The sequence below is a fragment of the Sinocyclocheilus rhinocerous genome, unplaced genomic scaffold (genome assembly GCF_001515625.1).
Source record: "Sinocyclocheilus rhinocerous isolate Xijiao unplaced genomic scaffold, SAMN03320098_v1.1 scaffold285, whole genome shotgun sequence".
NCBI lineage: Eukaryota > Metazoa > Chordata > Actinopteri > Cypriniformes > Cyprinidae > Sinocyclocheilus > Sinocyclocheilus rhinocerous.
Genome location: NW_015630288.1, coordinates 1,299,279 through 1,319,843, shown reverse-complemented (window position 1 = coordinate 1,319,843; position 20,565 = coordinate 1,299,279). Strand labels below are relative to the sequence as shown.

Genomic DNA, 20,565 nt, shown 5'->3' with positions numbered 1-20,565 from the left:
CAAGTGGCAACAAATAAATCCCAATATCATTATCATCATTTTATAGGCCTATTGGAATTCATATTGGAAACATTCCATTTCAGATTAATTCAAATTACATTGCCAAGATGCACAATTTTACCAGTTTAGTTAACGGCATTTTTTCCCCAAGAAAACAAAATTATTACGATTAATTTGCCTTTTAGATAAAATGTTATGTAGTGTGGCAAGATGACTTCCTTTCATATTTTTCTTTTTTGTGCCATTACAACTAAGTTTTATATTGTTTCCATTTAATTCCCGTAATGTATTGTGTGTGTGTGTGTGTGTGTGTGCTGGGTGATGCATAACTATCCTCTACACATGCTAAACTTTACCCCTTAACTGTCACCCCCCATTTTTTAAAATAGGCATGCAGGTGCACTATCCAAACTTAAATTGTTGTAATTTATGAACACTTTGGAATACAGACATAATTTTGGTCTCTTTTTAAAGAAGAAACTCAGCAGATTATCGCAAAAGTGGAATTAAAAAAAAAATTTAAGTATCAACGTAATGCATTTTGTAATATGACACTTGACACCGCCCACTAAGGGGGAGGAGACCGCCAAAAGATTTTAAAGTACCATTTCCATGGTAACGCAATGTCCGATTTCAAAATGGTTTTCACAGGATGAATCTTGAGCTTTCAAATGATATATGAGTTATGATGATTACTAAAAGATTTGATAGAGAAAAAGGACAACAAAAAAAGAGTGCCAAGCGTCCCACGGGTGGGACGGTGACAGTTAAGGGGTTTGTATTATGCCTACAGTTCACGGGCATTGTTTTTAATTGGAGATTCTTCCCCATCTTACCCTACACATATATAGGGGAGATGAGAGTATATTCTCGCTTATAGTGTGCATTTACTGCTAAATCATAACATATCTAGAGCTGATTTTTAGCATGATAATATCCAGTGTGTTAAATGACGAAATAAATACGCTTGCCGATTTGGTTTTAATTGCACAAAGTAAAAAAAAAAAAAAAAAGCACAAACGTAGCCTATTTATTTATTTATGCAGAATATATATATATATAAAATACATCTGGTATCACTTTTATTAATATTTCTGAAAAGGGTAAAATATTCAATCAACTATATTCTGTAATTTTACAATTCGGTTGAAACTGAATGACTACAAAATTCATGTAAACACATTTAAAAGCACCATTCTATGAATTATACAGTTGTGCCAAGTTTACACCCCGATGTCTGTCACTGAAAAAATAAAAATAAATAAGACTGCTTTTTAAAAAAATTAAGTACTGAATAAGATTTTTCACAGATGTTTACATATATGCTAAAACACAAAATAATACCTGAATGTACAAGATTATATGGTTCGTAAGTTTCTTCTTGGTGTGTCTAGTGTGTGTAAATCCACTGTGTGGCAGTAGATGTTCATTTTGTCTGGTTTCAGGTCTCATCACTGCTCTATCGGGACTCCTCGACTGGTCTTCAAGGAGAAGAAGGGTGGATGAATGCTCACTGATCTTCACTGAAGCGTGTGCTGTTTTTTTACTCTGTTCCAGACTGCTGTGTTTTTGTGTATTGATTCAAGTTAATTATGTGCTGTGTAGATTTAGTCACCATATTGGCTGTTTAAACATGCTATTGTGTTGACAGTATAGCTTCATCTTTATTTTTTGTTTATTGTTGGATAATTATTATTTATTGTTGGATAACTCTGGTTGTTGTTTTTTTAAATGAAAAGCTTGACCATTTGGTAGCTGCTGGTAATTTTTGGCAAATCCAACATCTTCACACATTTCACTCCTAACAGTGCCTGTTGAGATGTGACATTTTAACTCATGACATTCAGTGATGCTCAAGGCAAGACTTTAAAAAGTTTCCATGACCTCCAGACTTGGACATTGTAGTTCAGTAGCTAAAGGTGGATATCCTGATGTGATAAATAAGCTATAAAATAAGCCATTGACTTCCATGGCTACCTTCATCTGTTTGGTTAGCCTACTAACATTCTTCAAAATATCTTCTTTTGTGCTCAACAAAGGAAAGAGACTCATACAGGTTTGGAACAGCTTGTGGTTGAGTAGCCCAAATGATTAGGCTACAGAATTTTCATTTTTGGGAGAACTATCCCTTTAACCCTCTGGTCCTCTTCGTTTGGGAGTCACACTTGGCTCCTTCACGGTCAAAAGTGACCGATGCCTTGAAATGTAACTTCCTTTTTTTCTTCAGGAAAATCAATTTAATACATTTTTGTTAAATAATATTTTTTTATTATTATTTAGGGGATTTTAAGATATTATGCAATATTTATACAATTTTAATTAGCTATTTTTCCCCACAATAATTAATATATTTTTATTTAATAAATTATTATTTTCCAATAAATGGATTCCCATTGTTTTTTTTTTAGACATAATTTCTTCATTTTATTAGGTTTTGCTTTTAGATATATATTTAGACATTCTAAAAGACTACTTTTTGTCAAGGTTTAGATATTTTTGGTTAGATAAATATCAGGTTTTGCATTATGATTCCAATCAAACATTGTATGTGTGTGTGTGTGTGTGTGCGTGGGTGTCTATTTTGCACTCTTTATATTTTAGAGTGTCACCCCTTGATTGCTGTGCACTTTTTTTCTGCACCGTGGGTGATTTGTAGTTTGTACCACCAAAAGAGTCTCTGAGTTGTATTTTTTAGTATTGTATTTCCCATTCATTTCCTATGTCGATCATTTTTGACCGGGAAGGAGCCAAGTGTGACTTTTTTTTTTTTTTACCCTTTAACATATCCGAATCATGTCCATGATTTTTTTGTGTGTTCACATAGCTAATGCAACAAAAGTCACCAAGTGTCATCTCATTCCGATGAAGCTACGATTTTTAAAATGTCAAAATATAATTTTTTTTCGAATTTTTGACCGAAGAGGCCCAGAGGGTTAATCATACAGTTCAATCAATATTTTAACATAGGTACATGATTATTGATATGAAGTTTTATGTGTACAGCCAGAGGAGAATAGGTCCCCTGGTGTGTAACCCGACCAGGCGCCTTGTAGTCACTCAACCGGTGCAGTCCTCCTCTGAGACGAGTCCACACACTTTGGTGACGTAACGCGTAGTCCTCTGTGAGAGACACACTGCGCATGCTCAGTATCCTCCTTGTTCCAGAGGGAATCATCGAGCGCCTTCATTGCTGGCGACATTCTCTACAGTTCATGAGCTGAAGTCAGTTCCTCTGCGATCCTCGTAATGGACTCTCAGAAAGTAAGTGGCAAACAGTTAAATTAATTATATAGTATCGAAAAGCTGAAATGTCTCAGCGGCCCATTGTGATGGAATCATATTACTCTATCATGTCGCTTTTATACGCAGCACCGTTAATAATCGTCCGGCTCTGTATAGACTGCTTTACATTCATACCAATGAAACGTAAAACGAATGCTATATTCAATGTAGGTGTCAACTGGTCTTGAGGCCTTTATGAATTGAGTCCACACACTTTGGTGACGTAACGCGTAGTCCTCTGTGAGAGACACACTGCGCATGCTCAGTATCCTCCTTGTTCCAGAGGGAATCATCGAGCGCCTTCATTGCTGGCGACATTCTCTACAGTTCATGAGCTGAAGTCAGTTCCTCTGCGATCCTCGTAATGGACTCTCAGAAAGTAAGTGGCAAACAGTTCAATTAATTATATAGTATCGAAAAGCTGAAATGTCTCAGCGGCCCATTGTGATGGAATCATATTACTCTATCATGTCGCTTTTATACGCAGCACCGTTAAAAATCGTCCGGCTGTGTAAATAGACTGCTTTACATTCATACCAATGAAACGTAAAACGAATGCTATATTCAATGTAGGTGTCAACTGGTCTTGAGGCCTTTATGAATTGACATTGGCGTTTTAAAAATAGTGTTTGACCTGTAGCTGTAGGCAGCTATATTCATGAAGAGGATTTATATTAGACCGAATCTGGCACCCATGTGTTTTGTGTTGCCGGTTGTAAAAATGTTACCTTAATGTCCCGTGTTACGTTACATTGGACTGAGCCCTTGTTACATAACACGAATAGGCTATATTCTGTGCTATACATAAATTACAGTAGCTCAACGTTGTGCCCCATTCTGTAAAATGTGTTGTTATGTTGATGAACGATACAGATTATATAATGAGAGAGTAAAATGACTAAATATTAACATTTAACCAGCATTACTGAAAATACAGGTTGCATAAGTGTAGTAAGTATGCCATAGGTTTTTGTAATTGCAGAGCACCTGCGCTCCCATGTTTACTCAGTAAAAGTAGATAAAGAGAGGGGAAGTGACATCAGGCAGGAATAAATAACAGTGTGCACATGAACAGAAACAGATCTCTAAACACACATAAAATTTAATTCCTGCTTACTATGCTATTCTTCCACATTATGTTATGATAGCTGTGATAGACCTTTGAGGAGGCAGTCAAAGTCATCTTTGTCTTGAGTGTTTGCATAGGTGTGTTGCATCTCTGTATATTAGTGAATGTTCCTACTCACCTTGGCAGTATTAAATGCAAGTCATGTTGAGAAGTTTAACATGGTGTGTAATGACTAATTATAATGCAGTAATTATTATGCAGCTTCGTTGTGGTCATGCTTTTATTATTGAATCAATTGGGAGAGTATTGTATATAAATAACCCTGGAAATACACACATGTGCATTTTTGCTGTATCTGGGCTAATCGAGGAAGGGGATAGCACACAATCTGAGTGCAATCTGACTGTATTGTCAGGAAGTGGGTCATACCGTTGTGGGTCTTCAAAGGAGTCAGATTTCAAAGGCGATGCAGGGTGTAACATTGGACTTTTTAACGGGTGGCCGTTCTATTCACCTGCAACTCAAAATCCATCTCATCTGGAGTCCAGCAGTCAGAGGAAGCATGAGGGGATCAGATTGCAGCCCCTGAAAGTTAGATCAGGTTTACCGGCCTCCATAAACTCCTTAGTGATAAAGTGTAAGCATGTGAATCTATTACAATGGTGGATCTTATTGTTTGTTGGTTTCTACGTATGCACTTCAGGTTGTGGATCTGGGGTGGTCAAAGAGCAAATTACAGATAGTTAGAACCAAATCTGACTTATATGTCTGAACTAGGTCAGCTATGCCCTCTCATGTTTCCATTTGCAGTTGGCTGTCAATAGTTTTGTGCTGCAAGCTGCAAGCTGAATGTAACAGACAGACAGTTTCAAGTGTGTGAAATCTTTAGCCATTTTAAAACTCATCTGAATGGCAAACATCCTCAACAGATCGAGACAAACACCAGTGCCAATATTCCTTTAAAGGGCCTGCTCACATGATGTTTATTTGGTTATTTCTTTGTTCTTCTTCACACATCACATGTCTCATTGTCTCATATTTCATCTCAAGCATGTTCCTCACTACAAGATCTGTCACAACTTCTCTTTCATTGCGACTTTAAACATGTAATTGTGGGTATTTGGTAACACTTTATTTTTATTACATGTTACATGTACTTACTATAGAACTAACAGTAGTTTATGCATAATTCCATGCAACTAACCCTAAACTGTAATCCTAAACAATATGGTAAGTAACAGACTTGCTCTCCTCAGGAGTATTAAATGCAAGTCATGTTGAGAAGTTTATCATGTTGTTAGTTAATATTGCTCTGTACTTAATTCTATAATTAAACTGTAACAAGGACATCTTCAAATAAAGTGTAAACAAATATTTTTACGATTGATTTCCATAGTTGAAGATCAAAAGTTTGGGTCTGACACGAAGGCAGAACAATAAAAGCATCTGAAGAGTAGCAAAAGTGTAGGATGAAGGCATAATGAAAAATTCAGTATTGCTATAGATACTGTGTTCTTCATATAACAATAAATTAAATTAAAATCCCTTCATTTGAGAAACACAATTTTGTGATTTTGTGTTGATTTCACCTATAATGGTTTGTTGATGAGCACTAATGGTACGCTTTTAGAATAAGTTCAGATTCATCTTGTGCATTCCTAGCTGTGATAATGACAACAACAGAGTTAATTACTTGTGTTTTAGGAAATGCAAGCTGGGACAAACCCAACGAATGTAAAGGTTGTGTATTTGATGTGTCTATGTGATTGGAGTCTGAATCTGAGAGCAGTCTCTCTGAAGTCTGGATTAGGCCCAGAAGCCTTTATCCTTAACTAGCACTCTCTCCTGGACACGGACTATAGAGTGTGGTGTGGATTTGAGGGAATTAGGGACCGTCTGACCAAAATAGTATGCTCCACGTCATTCAGTCTCGACCCTATGGTTGACTTTGTGTATGTGTCTGTACACTGCTTGAAAAATTGTCATCTCTGTGAAGAGGGTTTTTTATTAACCTCTGTGAATGTTTATCTTTTTGCGTTTTATATTGGGAGGAAATAGTTGTGCGTGGTACCTCTATTATAATGTACTAGTTGTGCAGGACATTATAATAGAGTTATATTGTGGCATAGCCTAGCGTATGAAGTAGCCTACATTTCATATTTTGCTTGTGCTACCTTTTCATGCTGTCCTGGCTTTTTGCATAACAGTGTGATCTCCAACATTCATAATTTCATTAAACTAAACAACTGGCTACCTCAGCAAAACAATTTCGGAGAAATATGTGAAAGTTTGCAAATGCAGATTCACACATCTGAAAATATTTCGAAATTTGTGAACGCACATGCGTATTTATTGTTTTTCGTTTGTACATTGTATTGTGTGCATTTGAGTATGTATTTTTAAATCTTTTATTGTAAACATATCTATACTGATTATATGTTTAGTATAGCATATAGGTATTTTATATTTAAGAAATAAATCATGAGTTCATTGAGAGTGATTGTAGTTTATGCATAATTCCATGCAACTAACCCTAAACTGTAATCCTAAACAATATGGTAAGTAACAGACTTGCTCTCAAGTCATGTTGAGAAGTTTATCATGTTGTTAGTTAATATTGCTCTGTACTTAATTCTATAATTAAACTGTAACAAGGACATCTTCAAATAAAGTGTAAACAAATATTTTTACGATTGATTTCCATAGTTGAAGATCAAAAGTTTGGGTCTGACACGAAGGCAGAACAATAAAAGCATCTGAAGAGTAGCAAAAGTGTAGGATGAAGGCATAATGAAAAATTCAGTATTGCTATAGATACTGTGTTCTTCATATAACAATAAATTGAATTTAAATCCCTTAATTTGAGAAACACAATTTTGTGATTTTGTGTTGATTTCACCTATAATGGTTTGTTGATGAGCACTAATGGGACGCTTTTAGAATAAGTTCAGATTCATCTTGTGCATTCCTAGCTGTGATAATGACAACAACAGAGTTAGTTACTTGTGTTTTAGGAAATGCAAGCTGGGACAAACCCAACGTAAAGGTTGGTTGTGTATTTGATGTGTCTATGTGATTGGAGTCTGAATCTGAGAGCAGTCTCTCTGAAGTCTGGATTAGGCCCAGAAGCCTTTATCCTTAACTAGCACTCTCTCCTGGACACGGACTATAGAGTGTGGTGTGGATTTGAGGGAATTAGGGACCGTCTGACCAAAATAGTATGCTCCCCGTCATTCAGTCTCGACCCTATGGTTGACTTTGTGTATGTGTCTGTACACTGCTTGAAAAATTGTCATCTCTGTGAAGAGGGTTTTTTATTAACCTCTGTGAATGTTTATCTTTTTGCGTTTTATATTGGGAGGAAATAGTTGTGCGTGGTACCTCTATTATAATGTACTAGTTGTGCAGGACATTATAATAGAGTTATATTGTGGCATAGCCTAGCGTATGAAGTAGCCTACATTTCATATTTTGCTTGTGCTACCTTTTCATGCTGTCCTGGCTTTTTGCGTAACAGTGTGATCTCCAACATTCATAATTTCATTAAACTAAACAACTGGCTACCTCAGCAAAACAATTTCGGAGAAATATGTGAAAGTTTGCAAATGCAGATTCACACATCTGAAAATATTTCGAAATTTGTGAACGCACATGCGTATTTATTGTTTTTCGTTTGTACATTGTATTGTGTGCATTTGAGTATGTATTTTTAAATCTTTTATTGTAAACATATCTATACTGATAATATGTTTAGTATAGCATATAGGTATTTTATATTTAAGAAATAAATCATGAGTTCATTGAGAGTGATTGTCCTCTCAATGAACTAATCCCTCAGCTTGCTTAATCATGGCATTCTTCTCTCTCACAGCGTCTGATCTGATAAGCATTTACTCCTCTCTGTAATTCATGCATATTGGGTTTCTTCGACCAACCTTGTGATCTCCAACATTCATAATTTCATTAAACTAAACAACTGGCTACCTCAGCAAAACAATTTCGGAGAAATATGTGAAAGTTTGCAAATGCAGATTCACACATCTGAAAATATTTCGAAATTTGTGAACGCACATGCGTATTTATTGTTTTTCGTTTGTACATTGTATTGTGTGCATTTGAGTATGTATTTTTAAATCTTTTATTGTAAACATATCTATACTGATTATATGTTTAGTATAGCATATAGGTATTTTATATTTAAGAAATAAATCATGAGTTCATTGAGAGTGATTGTCCTCTCTGCTGAACTAATCCCTCAGCTTGCTTAATCATGGCATTCTTCTCTCTCACAGCGTCTGATCTGATAAGCATTTACTCCTCTCTGTAATTCATGCATATTGGGTTTCTTCGACCAACCTCTCTTGCAAGCACTAGGAATTTTGTACAGAAACTTGTGGATGTAGTATCAATAATTCAGTGTTAGTAGGGTACAATTATATACAGCAGAAGCAACAACAACTTTAAAAGTACCAGTTACATTTTTGTTTAACATTCTTCCCTAAATTACATGACAATTCTGTCATTATTTATTCACCCTCATGTTCCAAATGCATATGATATGCGTATGCTTTTGCGTATGCATATAATTGTTGTTGCTTGACAGAAAACAACAGAGACATGAAACAGTAGCTCATCTCGTCCTCCATGAGGGTCACAGCATCAACTTTTAACACTGCATTTATTAATGCTTTAATGCATTAATAATTAAATACACCTCCTCTAAGGGACAAAATGGTCATTTATCACTACAGATAGTTTGTGCCTTTTCTTGTGGATCTTAAAAACATTTTTTTGCAAACAGCTACAGAATATGTCTGATTGGTTAACCCACAGGACTCCCAAATTGGCCTTATGGTTGGCCTCAAAAAGGCTGTGGCAAAACATCAGATGGCTCAAATTCAAAGAATACGGCAGGGATCTTCAACCCTGCTCCTGGAGAGCCATTGCCCTACAAGGTTTAATAATACCAACCTCAAATTTTCAAGTGATCCTAAAGACCTTGTGTAAATGGTTCAGGTGCGTTTGATTAAAGTTGAAGCTAAACTCAGTGGGTCTCCAGGAGCAGAAAATAAGGTTATTTTAATTGGTCATAACTTCTGGAGAGGAGTAGTGCAAACACTAGATACTGGAAGCTACCGCGCACACTATCAAACAGAGAATACTTTGTAAGGCTGTGTGTTTGATTTGATGCATATACTAAGATTGGGATGGAAGACCCAGGGCAGTCATTGCCCATTTCCTTGGCTGAGGTTGCTGAGGTAGTTAAAAACTTAAAAGAGTGGCAAGGTGCAAGGGGTGGATGAAATTCACCTTAAGACACTGGACGGCCCTGGATGTTGTTGAGCTGCTATTTGTGGATGATGCTGTCCTGATGGCGTAGCTTGCACTTGGGTGGTTTGCAGCCAAGCAGTGTGAAGAGGTTCTAGGATTTCATCATTAGCAGGCTTAGCCCTCAGTGAGGATGTGAAGCACATGCCCTTTAACATCTCTAAAGAGACCATAGTCTAGGTTGTGCCACTTTCTAAATCGGAATGACTGTATTAAAGTATTAAAAAAGCCAGTGTACACAAATTGAAACTCACTGAATCTTACAAATGCTAATACAATGGTTGTACTTTATTTAACAGTCCTGTTCTACATCAGTGTACTTATTATAATAACTAAGTAGTAACCCTAAAGATAACCATAACCCATGTTATATCCAAGTTATTTTCTTGTGTAAGTACACTGTAAAGGTCCTTGCACACGGAGTCCGAAATGTTTGTATGTGTTTTTTCATATTCGTCATCCTAAAAATTCATCATGCATAGAAACCTTGCACACTGAGTCCGATTCAAAGTTTACTTCAGGATGTCAGTTTGATGCTTTGCTAGCGATACTAGAGCCACATATTAAAAAGAAGGCCACCAATATATGTGAACTCAGTGTGCAAGGATCTTTACAGTGCTTTGTGCTGTGAGATTAAGTGGATGAACTTGACAATCGCCATTCTGGATTTTGGCGTTCACTTGTATGGTGGCTCTGAATTGTCAAAACACCTCTCCAAATGCGAAAAATGCAGAAAATCGAACCCTGATCCAAATTTTTTTATGACTGATGAATGTTTTGGAGGCAGTGTGCAAACATTATTGACATAACGTGAGGTCGTATTTATTTAAAAAAAATTTTTTTTTTTTCAACTTTCGAAAATTTCGAACTCAGTGTGCAATGACCTTAAGTGCACAAACTGTTAAATAAAGTTCAGCCCATACCACAATACCACATTCTAATTTGTGGAGATTCTGATTTAATTAGAAATATCTTGTTCAGACTTGAAACTTTAGATTGTGATGGCTGATAGTTCCTTATGCATTCTGCTAGCAATTACACCATTTACTACATGGCATAAGCTGACTGACCTTTGCTGATTCTGCAGCCAAGAAGCATGCTTGCTTTTTAGTCATGTTCAGTGCTCACTGTAAGCTGGTCCTGCAGCAGGTTTCTCTGAAACCCTCTACCTCCCCCAGCTCCACCTGTCTAGATCTGATACAGGATTTATGCATGGCTATTCATACAGCATTTCTTACATTCTCACAGCAGCTTGTCTGTAAATGAATTAACAGTAGTAAGTAGAGATGGGTACCGAGAACCGGTATTTTTTTGGACTGGTGCGGAACTGGGTCAATACCGGACAACCGATAAGCTTTAGGACAAACGATACTGTTATCGATACTTGCGTTGTTTTATCTCCGTATACTTCAATGTTTATGGCGAATTAGATGTTGCTGCTTGTCATTTTCCTTCACTGAATGATGTGGCCGATGTTTGCTCGACATGCGTGTGATATCCATGCACATGTGGTGTGTGTTTGCGTGTGAATCAGTCATGGTGGCAAGAGTGAAACGTTCGAAAGTGTGGGCTCACGTTACAAATCTAAGCGACACCAGTGTCAGATGCAATATATGCAGAAGTGTAATAGTGAACAAAGGAGGCAACACTAGTAATATAATTAAACATTTACTAACAAAACACAATATCTACCTCAAGCAATACGCTGTATTTACTATGTCTCCCGGCTCCAGCTCCTACTGCAACTCGCGAGACACATTCACATCAAATGTTAATTCAGCGGTAGAGTTACACTCACGAGACACTGCACTTATTTGCGTGTGCTTTAAAGCCTTGCCGGTTAAACATTTCATTCGCGTGCTGTTCTGACATGTGCTTATTCAGAGCACGTACACCTGAAGCGTGCGTACACTAAAAGGCCGGTCAAACAGCACCTGATTACTTGGTTAACTTAGTTATCGTCTGATTGTTTTAGTACTGTCAAAAACACACGGTTTACATATAAACACAGTTAGTTATGTCTAAAGTGAAAGTAAACAGTTGAGCAAAAAACTGATGCGTGCAGCTATTAAATCGACAGTACTAAACATGCTGCCGATTATCATTAAAGGGATAGTTCACCCAAAAATTTAAATTCTGTAATCATTTACTCACTGTCATGTTGTACCAAACCTGTATTAATTTCTTTCTTGTGCTGAACACAAAAGAAGATATTTTGAAGAATGTGGGTAACCAAACAGTTACTTTGATAGTAGGAAAAAAAATATGGAAGACACTGGAGACCAGCAGCTGTTTGGTTACCCACTTTCTTCAAAATGACTTTTATGTTCAACAGAAGAAAGAAACTTATTCAGGTTTAAAACAACTTGAGAGTGAGTAAATGATGACACAATTTTCATTTTTGGATGAACTATTCCTTTAATGTTAATAAAATAAAACACAAAGAGAAAAATAATTCACTGCTCTTGACTGAATAACTTTAAAACAGTTGCTAAAGTTCAGCAGTAATAAAATAACTTGAAACTTTCAACAACTTTTCACATCATATCTTTTTGCACCAAATAGTATCAATAACAGTATCGATAAGTACCGGTATCGATAAGCAGTATCGGTATCGTATCCGCTAGCAAGCGGCTAACCGTCCCTTTAGTGGCTCCATAGAACGCGTTATTTGTTTTCCGTGCCTTTCTGCATCGTCCATCACGATGTTTCACTGCAGACATCGTCCGGTGCCAATTTAGTAGACATCGCCCAACCATAATCAGTATCGATAAAATGTAAGCAATACCCATCCCTAGTAGCAAGTACATACTTGCTCTGCAGCAGCAGCGGTGTGCTTAGCAGATCTAGTCCTAAACTAGTCTAGTACTAGTAGTACTAGTACTAGTAGTCTAGTAATAATCTTACTAAACTAAGTTCTCTATGCTAATACAGGGCTCGAAATTAACTTTTTTACTTGGTAGCACTGGTGCTCCCAACTTCAAAAAGTTAGGAGCACTCACCAAAAATTTAGGAGCACCACTGTGTAGATTCGGTGGCGAACGCTGTTACCTGCAAACTCCGTCCCACAGGCTTTACAGTGAACGCAGTGCATAGAACCATTTTCATAGCGGAGCCACTAGAAGTCTTTCAACCACTCTCTCCGAAAACTGTACGCCTTCTATTCGGCTGGTGGATCAACATTCACCACATGATCGCTATCACCAGCACCATTATTTGTAACTTTAGGTGGTTCACAAAATAAATCTGTCAGTGTTTCTTTTTTTATTTTCTCTCTTCTTCAGCCCTTTACATTCCCCGCGGTAGTTAGCTCCCTGTCACCTGACAGCGGAAAGCAGTGACTGGGTGATTGACAGCTAATATTAACCAATCTAAAATCTGCATTAAAGTTAAGAATGTAAAGATGAAGTTTAATTGGTTATGTAGCCTAACGTTTCATAGAACGGCAGACAGGTCACCGTATCAACACTCAGAAGGCACATACTCTGAACGTTTTTAGAGAAATTAAAACGGGTCGCACGACAACAATTATAATGCACTCGCACAAATGCTCCCAAATATATTTTGAGGTCGCACAGATTAAATTTCGGGAGCATATGCGACCAAAATGGTCGCAATTTCGAGCCTTGTAATAGGGCATTTTCCGTCAACAGTCGTGGGCGGGGAATGTACAAAGTGATGTCACTTTGAATAGATTCTGCAAACAAAGCCTTGTTCTGCGACACTGCTTATGATTTATGGGGAATAAAATAGGAGTGGGAGGAAAAGTGAATTTTGCATTACAGGTCTCATTTAAAGGGTTAGTTCACCCAAAAATGAAAATTCTGTCATTAATTACTCACCCTCATGTCGTTTCAAACCCGTAAGACCTTCGTTCATCTTCGGAACACAAATTAAGATATTTTTGATGGAATCTGAGAGCCGGTTGAACCACTGATGTCACATGGATTATTTTACAGATCTCCTTGCTACGTTTCTGGACTTGGGAACATTTCAGTTGCGTTGCTGTCTATGCAGGGTCAGACAGCTCTCAGATTCCATCAAAATTATCTTAATTTGTGTTCCGAAGATGAACGAAGGTCTTACGGGTTTGAAACGACATGAGGGTTAGTAATTAATGACAGAATTTTCATTTTTGGGTGAACTAACCCTTTAAGCTGCTCTGAATTACAGTGACTTACCTGATCCACAAAGTTACTGGATCACAAGCTACTCCTTTCGCTTATTTTCCTCCTTTGACCAGAGGATTGTCCCTCCACTGAAATTTGATTAGCTTTGCATATAGCCATGTCATAGAAACCTGCAGTGGTGGCATTACTGCACTTCTCCTTAAAGGGACCATACGGAGAATTCAGAAACCTTTGTTATTAATGACACCGGTGGGCATTAAATGAACTGCAGCCTGTCTGCACATACTTTATAGTGAAGTGAGCAAGCATCAACCAAAAAATTGAGACTTAACTAGATTAACCAGCATCATGTTGGCAGATGAGAAAATTAAAATTACACTGTTATGATAGCTTGACTATAAACTATAGACTACAGACTGTATTTGACAATATGAGATGAAGAGAAAGTCTTGCAGGCAAATTCTCTTTATCACTGCATTACCTAGCAGAGCCAGCATTTGTTATAGCTGCACAAGTTCACAAGTGGAAGCAATCCCAACAGTGAACTTGTGAACTCTGCAAACTAGTTATGGTTCACTAGAGAGCAAATGAATGCCTGTGTATCAGATAAAATAATACATCTGTGCGGCACACTTCAAATTACCAACTCCGTCTCCTATCTCTTATAGCTCCATGTCTGTGGTAGCAGTTATTGACCTGGCATCAAAATTGGTCAGTTCTGTCAGGGTTTATTGATCTCTGTTTGGTGGTATTAGTTTTTTAAAGATGATCTCTATTGTATTTCTGTATTGCACAGCAAATAAAAACCAGTGTTATTCCTCGAGCAGAGCATCTGAGAAGTTTCCACATGAGTTGCCATATGGGACACCGTAAACAAGCCTTAGAGGACAGAGATGAATATATAAATAGGTCAAAATTCCTCTGCTTTATTATAGCATAGCAATAGCCAAGGCATATGAATAGTGTTTTAAAATATATTTAAAATATTTATTTTTAAAATATATACAATTTTAAAATAGACTTAATAGATTTTTTTTGGGGATAATGCAATGATGTGACATGGGATGCAATTAAATTGAGATTGTTGTGTCATCAAATAAATGTGGACAAGCAAAGTATCCTTTGGTCATTAGACTTGATAACTGAAATAGCACAATTTCATTAAATCATCTTGCTGAAGATAGTCTTTTTCTGGTCTTCTCTGCAACTTTACATCACTAGGTATTCTGTTTTCAAGTATAACACAAAAGTAGTGTGTTTTTGACTCACAGAGAACATGAAAGAGATTGAAAATGTATGGATGAGCCCTACGAATGAGCAGTGTCCCAATTAAAAAATATTCCAAAATGGCAAAATACAAAGAAGTAAAGGTGGCTGATGCATTAACAAAGTTGATGTTCATATACTGAACAAAGTTGAGGTGACAGACCTCTGCAAGAAAGACTTTGCAATACAGAATGCTTAGATATCATCTAACTTTCTCTGTTATCTTGTTTAATTTTATTTACCGCTTATTTGTGGCATTATGGGTTGGAGGTCTGGGGCATGTTATAGGGCAGTGTATATGGGAATTATCTATTTAGATTATTTTGTATGTTGTGTTTAACTTGAGAAAAAAAACCCCCCAATAAACATAATGTTCAAAAAAAGAACTTTTCAATAACTGCAAGAAAGGTCAGAGGCAAAATTCTCAGAGGTTCTCCATAGCACCAGTGCAAACAAGAGGGGCTGGAACTGGAAATAAGCGAGTTGGAGGTTCAAGAAGTGCAATGCATGTTAAAAAGCTGGCCCCATTGCAAGGCATTGTCCAGGCAATGTGAGACCTCGTCAAGACTTGTGTGTCAAGCAAGTAGAAAGATGTAAGACAGTGTTCACGCAAAATGGGTTATCGAAGTTTTAAATAGGCAGTTTAGCAACATAATTGGCACTGTTCTACACCTTCCTAGATACATCAGTGCATGAACAATATGGCTGACGCTGTAGTCAGAATCTTTAATCGTGATAGAGTCATCTGGTATTTAGATACCTGAGCAATCTCACAATTCTTGTTGCCAATTTTAGTATCACGTGAAACATGAATAAAAGGCTAACTAATGTAGGTAAAATATTCTCAAGGAATTGTTGAAGACAATTAAACGGTCAGCAATAAAATAAACACAAAGGAACAAATGACGAGCAATAGGACTGATACAGTAAATACAACAAAACAAAGAGACAGCTAAATGAGTATCAGTATGATTTGTTTGTTTGCTTTTTGCAGGATGCCTTACAGAGGATAATTGCCACATTAGCAAACAAAAATGAAGAACTCCAGAATTTCATTGAAACGCTGAATCACACTTTGGGTCGAGTTCAGGTGAGTACACTAAAAGCACTCTAAAATGAAGTTACGATGTACAAACTCAGCAACACTGTATTCTAGGGCTGGGTAAAAAATATCGATATCTCTATTATAATCGATTCTCATTTTTACGAAACGATTTCGATTCTTAAATCCCAAGAATCGATTAGTCTAGCCTGTTTTTAGTTAATGGATGGGACGTTGAAGGGCATCTCCCATCCAATAAATTGCAATAAGCATTGTGCTTTGGTACTTTTAATATGAAACAAAGTCTCAGATTTCAAATTATGTTCATTGTATTGCAGTATTGAAACAATAAATGCCGTTTTGGCGCTGTTTAATGTGGAGTGATCGCTGTAGCGCGGCGCGCCTTGGTTCAATAAAAGCGGCAGCGCGAGGCGCACGTGAACTGATCATCTCCTCCACATTTTTTATGACAGCCACCATTTAAATGTTTATATTTAAAAAAACGTATCGAAGTAGAAATATTATGTAATTGTAACTTTTATTATAAAAATTTGATTAGTATAATTTAAGCAGTTGTATAGCCTACAAAATCAGTCAGTTTTAACCTTCAATATTATAGTAATGTAGTACCAACTGACTCTCATGTATATTTTACAGCATTAGTTAAGAGATTTTTTTTCCTTGAGAAAATTTTGCATGTGTACCAGTACCAGATATATATCCAACATAATCGATATTGAATCGAATCGATTCGAATCGTGAAATTTGTGTCAAAACCCAGCCCTACTGTATTCCACTGTATACATTAGCTAATGTATACAACAACAAATCTTATTTACACCACCAGAGTTGCTAGAAGGTATTTCTAATCCTGGCGGCTAGTAACAAATGTCATTACCAAACAAGTTTTATGTCAATAAAAAAAATGAAACATTTTTTGAAAGAGTCCCATGTTCTCATAGTTTTGACTTTTTTGTCATAATTATGATGTCTATAAATTAAATTTCTTATCTCTGATGATGTTTTATCTCATAATTATGAATACGCGTCTCAACTTTTTATGTCATGACTATGATTTACCGTAGATTTAGCAGTTTAGTAGCATTGGAAAGTTGCCTAGTCATTTTGAACATGAATGTGTTTAGGTCACATTGTTACTGCAAGTTGCTGGTGGTGTGAGTGGGGTTGGCAAATAAAGATCCTTCAGGTTTTAATTACTTTAAGAGTAACGGTGGTAAACTGATTTTGGTTTCCCTTCATTTTGAAATTTTGTCATGTTTCAGGTCAACTCCACACAGGTGGTGTCGGATTTAGAGGAGGAATTTGACACGCTTTACTCCATCCTGGATGAGATGAAGGAGAGTATGACAAACACCATCAAACAGGAAACAGTCCGCAAATCACATGAGCTTCAGGTAACTTATCTCAAACAACTTTGGGAATGGCACATATATTTGCACATAGTAAATCCCCAAACTAATGTAGAACCAATATAAGAAGTAATTCAAATAATATTTGTTTAAAATCGATTCCTCTTAAAAGGATAGTTCACCCAAAAATGAAAATTACCCCATGAACGCCACTCTCTCGTGAATGTGCGTATGACATTTAGCGGAAGCTAGAGATTACGGTTTATAAAGTTTTAAATATAGATATGTTTCCTACACAAATGCATTGATTCACTTCAAAAGGCCTTTATTAACCCCTGGAACCATGTAGAGTACTTTTTATGATGGATGGATGCACTTTTTTGGGCTTCAAAATCTCAACCACTATTCACTTGCATTATAAAGCTAGGAAGAGACAGGGCATTTTTAAATATAACTCTGATTGTATTTGTCTGAAAGAAGAAAGTCATATACACCTAGGATGGCTAGAGGGTGAGTAAATCGGGGTAATTTTCATTTTTGGGTGAACTATCCCTTTAAATTGAAGGTTTTTAATCATCGATTTATCCATGAATTTTTAGACTTTAATAGACATAACTGTATATTGGTAGAATACTGTTTCTGTTTATCATTTATTAATGACAATTAGAGAATGGATTAATCTTATAATAACTTTGGATTTATATACATTTATAACAATCGTCATGTAAACGTATTATAATAAATTATAATAGATGCCACATTTAGCTTCATCTTTATGTTTGAACTAATTTCAGGTGATGTTGCTCTGTCACACCATTAGAAACACTCTGAAATTTTTTTTATGTGAAGATCAGCATTAGTATTAGGAGGATCAACACTTTAAGATCTGTCCGAGTATCCCTAATTTAATAAACCATTTGCAGTTTCATTGTACCGGCTGCACTTACACCTGCACACCATTATCAGTTGCCTGCTGTCAGGAAAGATGTATTTGTAATTATTTTCAAGACTTGAGGAGCCTATATTAATCACAGAAATTAACGCATTGTTTTCCCCAGCCCTATACTTATATGCTTATAAAATAACACCAGCACTGCTCATATTTCAAGCAGGATCATAGACTTAGTTTTCGCATCCCTTTGATTGCATGTGCATGCAGTCAGTGTTTTTGTTTTAGGTTTCTGGTAAGTGTGTGTGTAGTTGGCTTTGGTTGGGCTGGTGATGTCATGGTGCTGTAATGGCAGTATTGTGCCCAGCCCTCTAAGTCCACTGAACAGGAACAATACCAGAGAGAGAAATGAGCTCAGATAAGTGATTAGCCATCAGCACCCTTCCCATCCTTAACCGCATAATAGTACGTAAACATGCCGGCTGCTGTTCATTACTGACAGCTGCAGGAACCTTTATAGGGTTCTTTTTAAGGTTTTTGTTATCTGTAGCTTCTGTGTGTCTTCTATGTTTATCTAGTTCTTCAATTTATACATATGTTTTATCACTTTTTTGTCCACATGAATCAGTCTTATACACCACTGTCATAATATTTGTCATTGACAGTTAAGCAAAACTAAACTTATTATGGTTATTATTATTATGGTTAATATCGTAATAGTTTTTAACCTATTTTAGAACATTAAATATTAGAGATGCACTGTTATAAAAATGATAAAAACTGATTACCAGTGTGATGGCTGATATGGTTTGCTATTTATCTTTGATATGGTTTGCTATTTATCTTTATCTTTATTATTATCATTGTATTAGGTTGACTTTATATTGGCCCTCATGACAGCATCAACAAACAAAGATTTTAAAGGGGTCATGACATGGATTCGTTTTATTATTTTCATATGTTCCTTGAGGTTTACTTATAATGTTAATAAAGTTTTTGCACAAAAAAAAGTGGAAAAATTATTATTTTCAACCCTCATTCTGACCCTCTGTCTGAAATGACCTGTTTTTAAGGGGAGGGCCCTTGACGCCTAAGTTTACTTCACTATATTACAATTAAATCCTAATGTAATCATGACAAACGATATATCATTGGAAAGGTCTAAGACTCCTAAAATAGATATTTCACCATTTTTTTTGTTACAAATTATGTAGGAACAGTAATAGATTAATTTATGACAAGAGTGCACCAAGAGTCTATGACAAATCTACATCATAACAGGAGTTCTGACCTTTGTCACAAAAAGTCTTTATTTCGTTGCCCTTTTCCCTATCACATGTTTTAGTAATCATCATAAGTTATATACCATTTGAAATTCGTAAAATCTCAAAATTCATCCTGTGAAAACCATTTTGAAATCGGACATTGCGATACCATAGAAATGGTACTTCAAAATCTTGTAGCGGTCTCCTCCCCCTTAGCGGGGGTGTCATATTACAAAATGTATTACGGTCTTTTAGAATCAAAACTTTTTATAATCTTGACAAAATACATATAGTCGGAAAGGTCCGAGTCTCAAGATTCCATATTTTATATGTGGTTATTTTTTGATAGACGTTATATTGAGGGAGAAATTGATAGATTTGTGACAGAAATGCATCAAAAGAAAAATTCAGTGGAGTTTGGGTGGCACCCGGTGGCTATTTTTGGTATAACGCCTAAACAAATTTGCATATGAACCTCAAATTTTTTTTATATCAACTTCAAATTTGGAACACAACTTATGTAGACATATGGCTTTAATTTTATAGCAATTTTGTATTTTTAACTATTTTTTTTAAATATTTATTTTATATAAAATAAAATAAAAATAGTACAATACATTTTCTTTACAGTAAATTTAAACTTCTATAACTTTTTTATACTTTCAATTTATTAAATGATTTCACTTCTGTAATACTCTGCTAATTGTCTTCTTTAAAAAGAGACCAACCTTAGGTTCAAAAGCGTTCATGAATCATAATAATTTAAGTTTGTATAGTGCACTTTCTCGTGAATTTTCAAAAATGGGGATGACCGTTAAGGGGTTAAATAGATAAAGTGAAAGTGAAGTGATGTGTGGCCAAGTATGGTGACCTATACTCAGAATTTGTGCTCTGCATTTAACCCATCCAAGTGCACATACACAG

General features: G+C 36.1%; 1 protein-coding gene across 1 annotated transcript in view; it reads left to right on the top strand.

The window, feature by feature from the left end:
* The first annotated feature begins 3,569 nt into the window (after nucleotides 1-3,569).
* The window catches only part of fsd1l (fibronectin type III and SPRY domain containing 1-like), a 35,293-nt gene continuing 18,297 nt past the window's right edge, over nucleotides 3,570-20,565 (top strand). Inside the window, exons 1-3 of the mRNA XM_016552278.1 lie at nucleotides 3,570-3,661; nucleotides 16,070-16,165; nucleotides 17,401-17,532. Of these exons, the coding sequence (XP_016407764.1) occupies nucleotides 3,647-3,661; nucleotides 16,070-16,165; nucleotides 17,401-17,532 (243 nt within the window). The 5' untranslated portion in view covers nucleotides 3,570-3,646. The remainder of the gene's footprint in view (nucleotides 3,662-16,069; nucleotides 16,166-17,400; nucleotides 17,533-20,565) is intronic.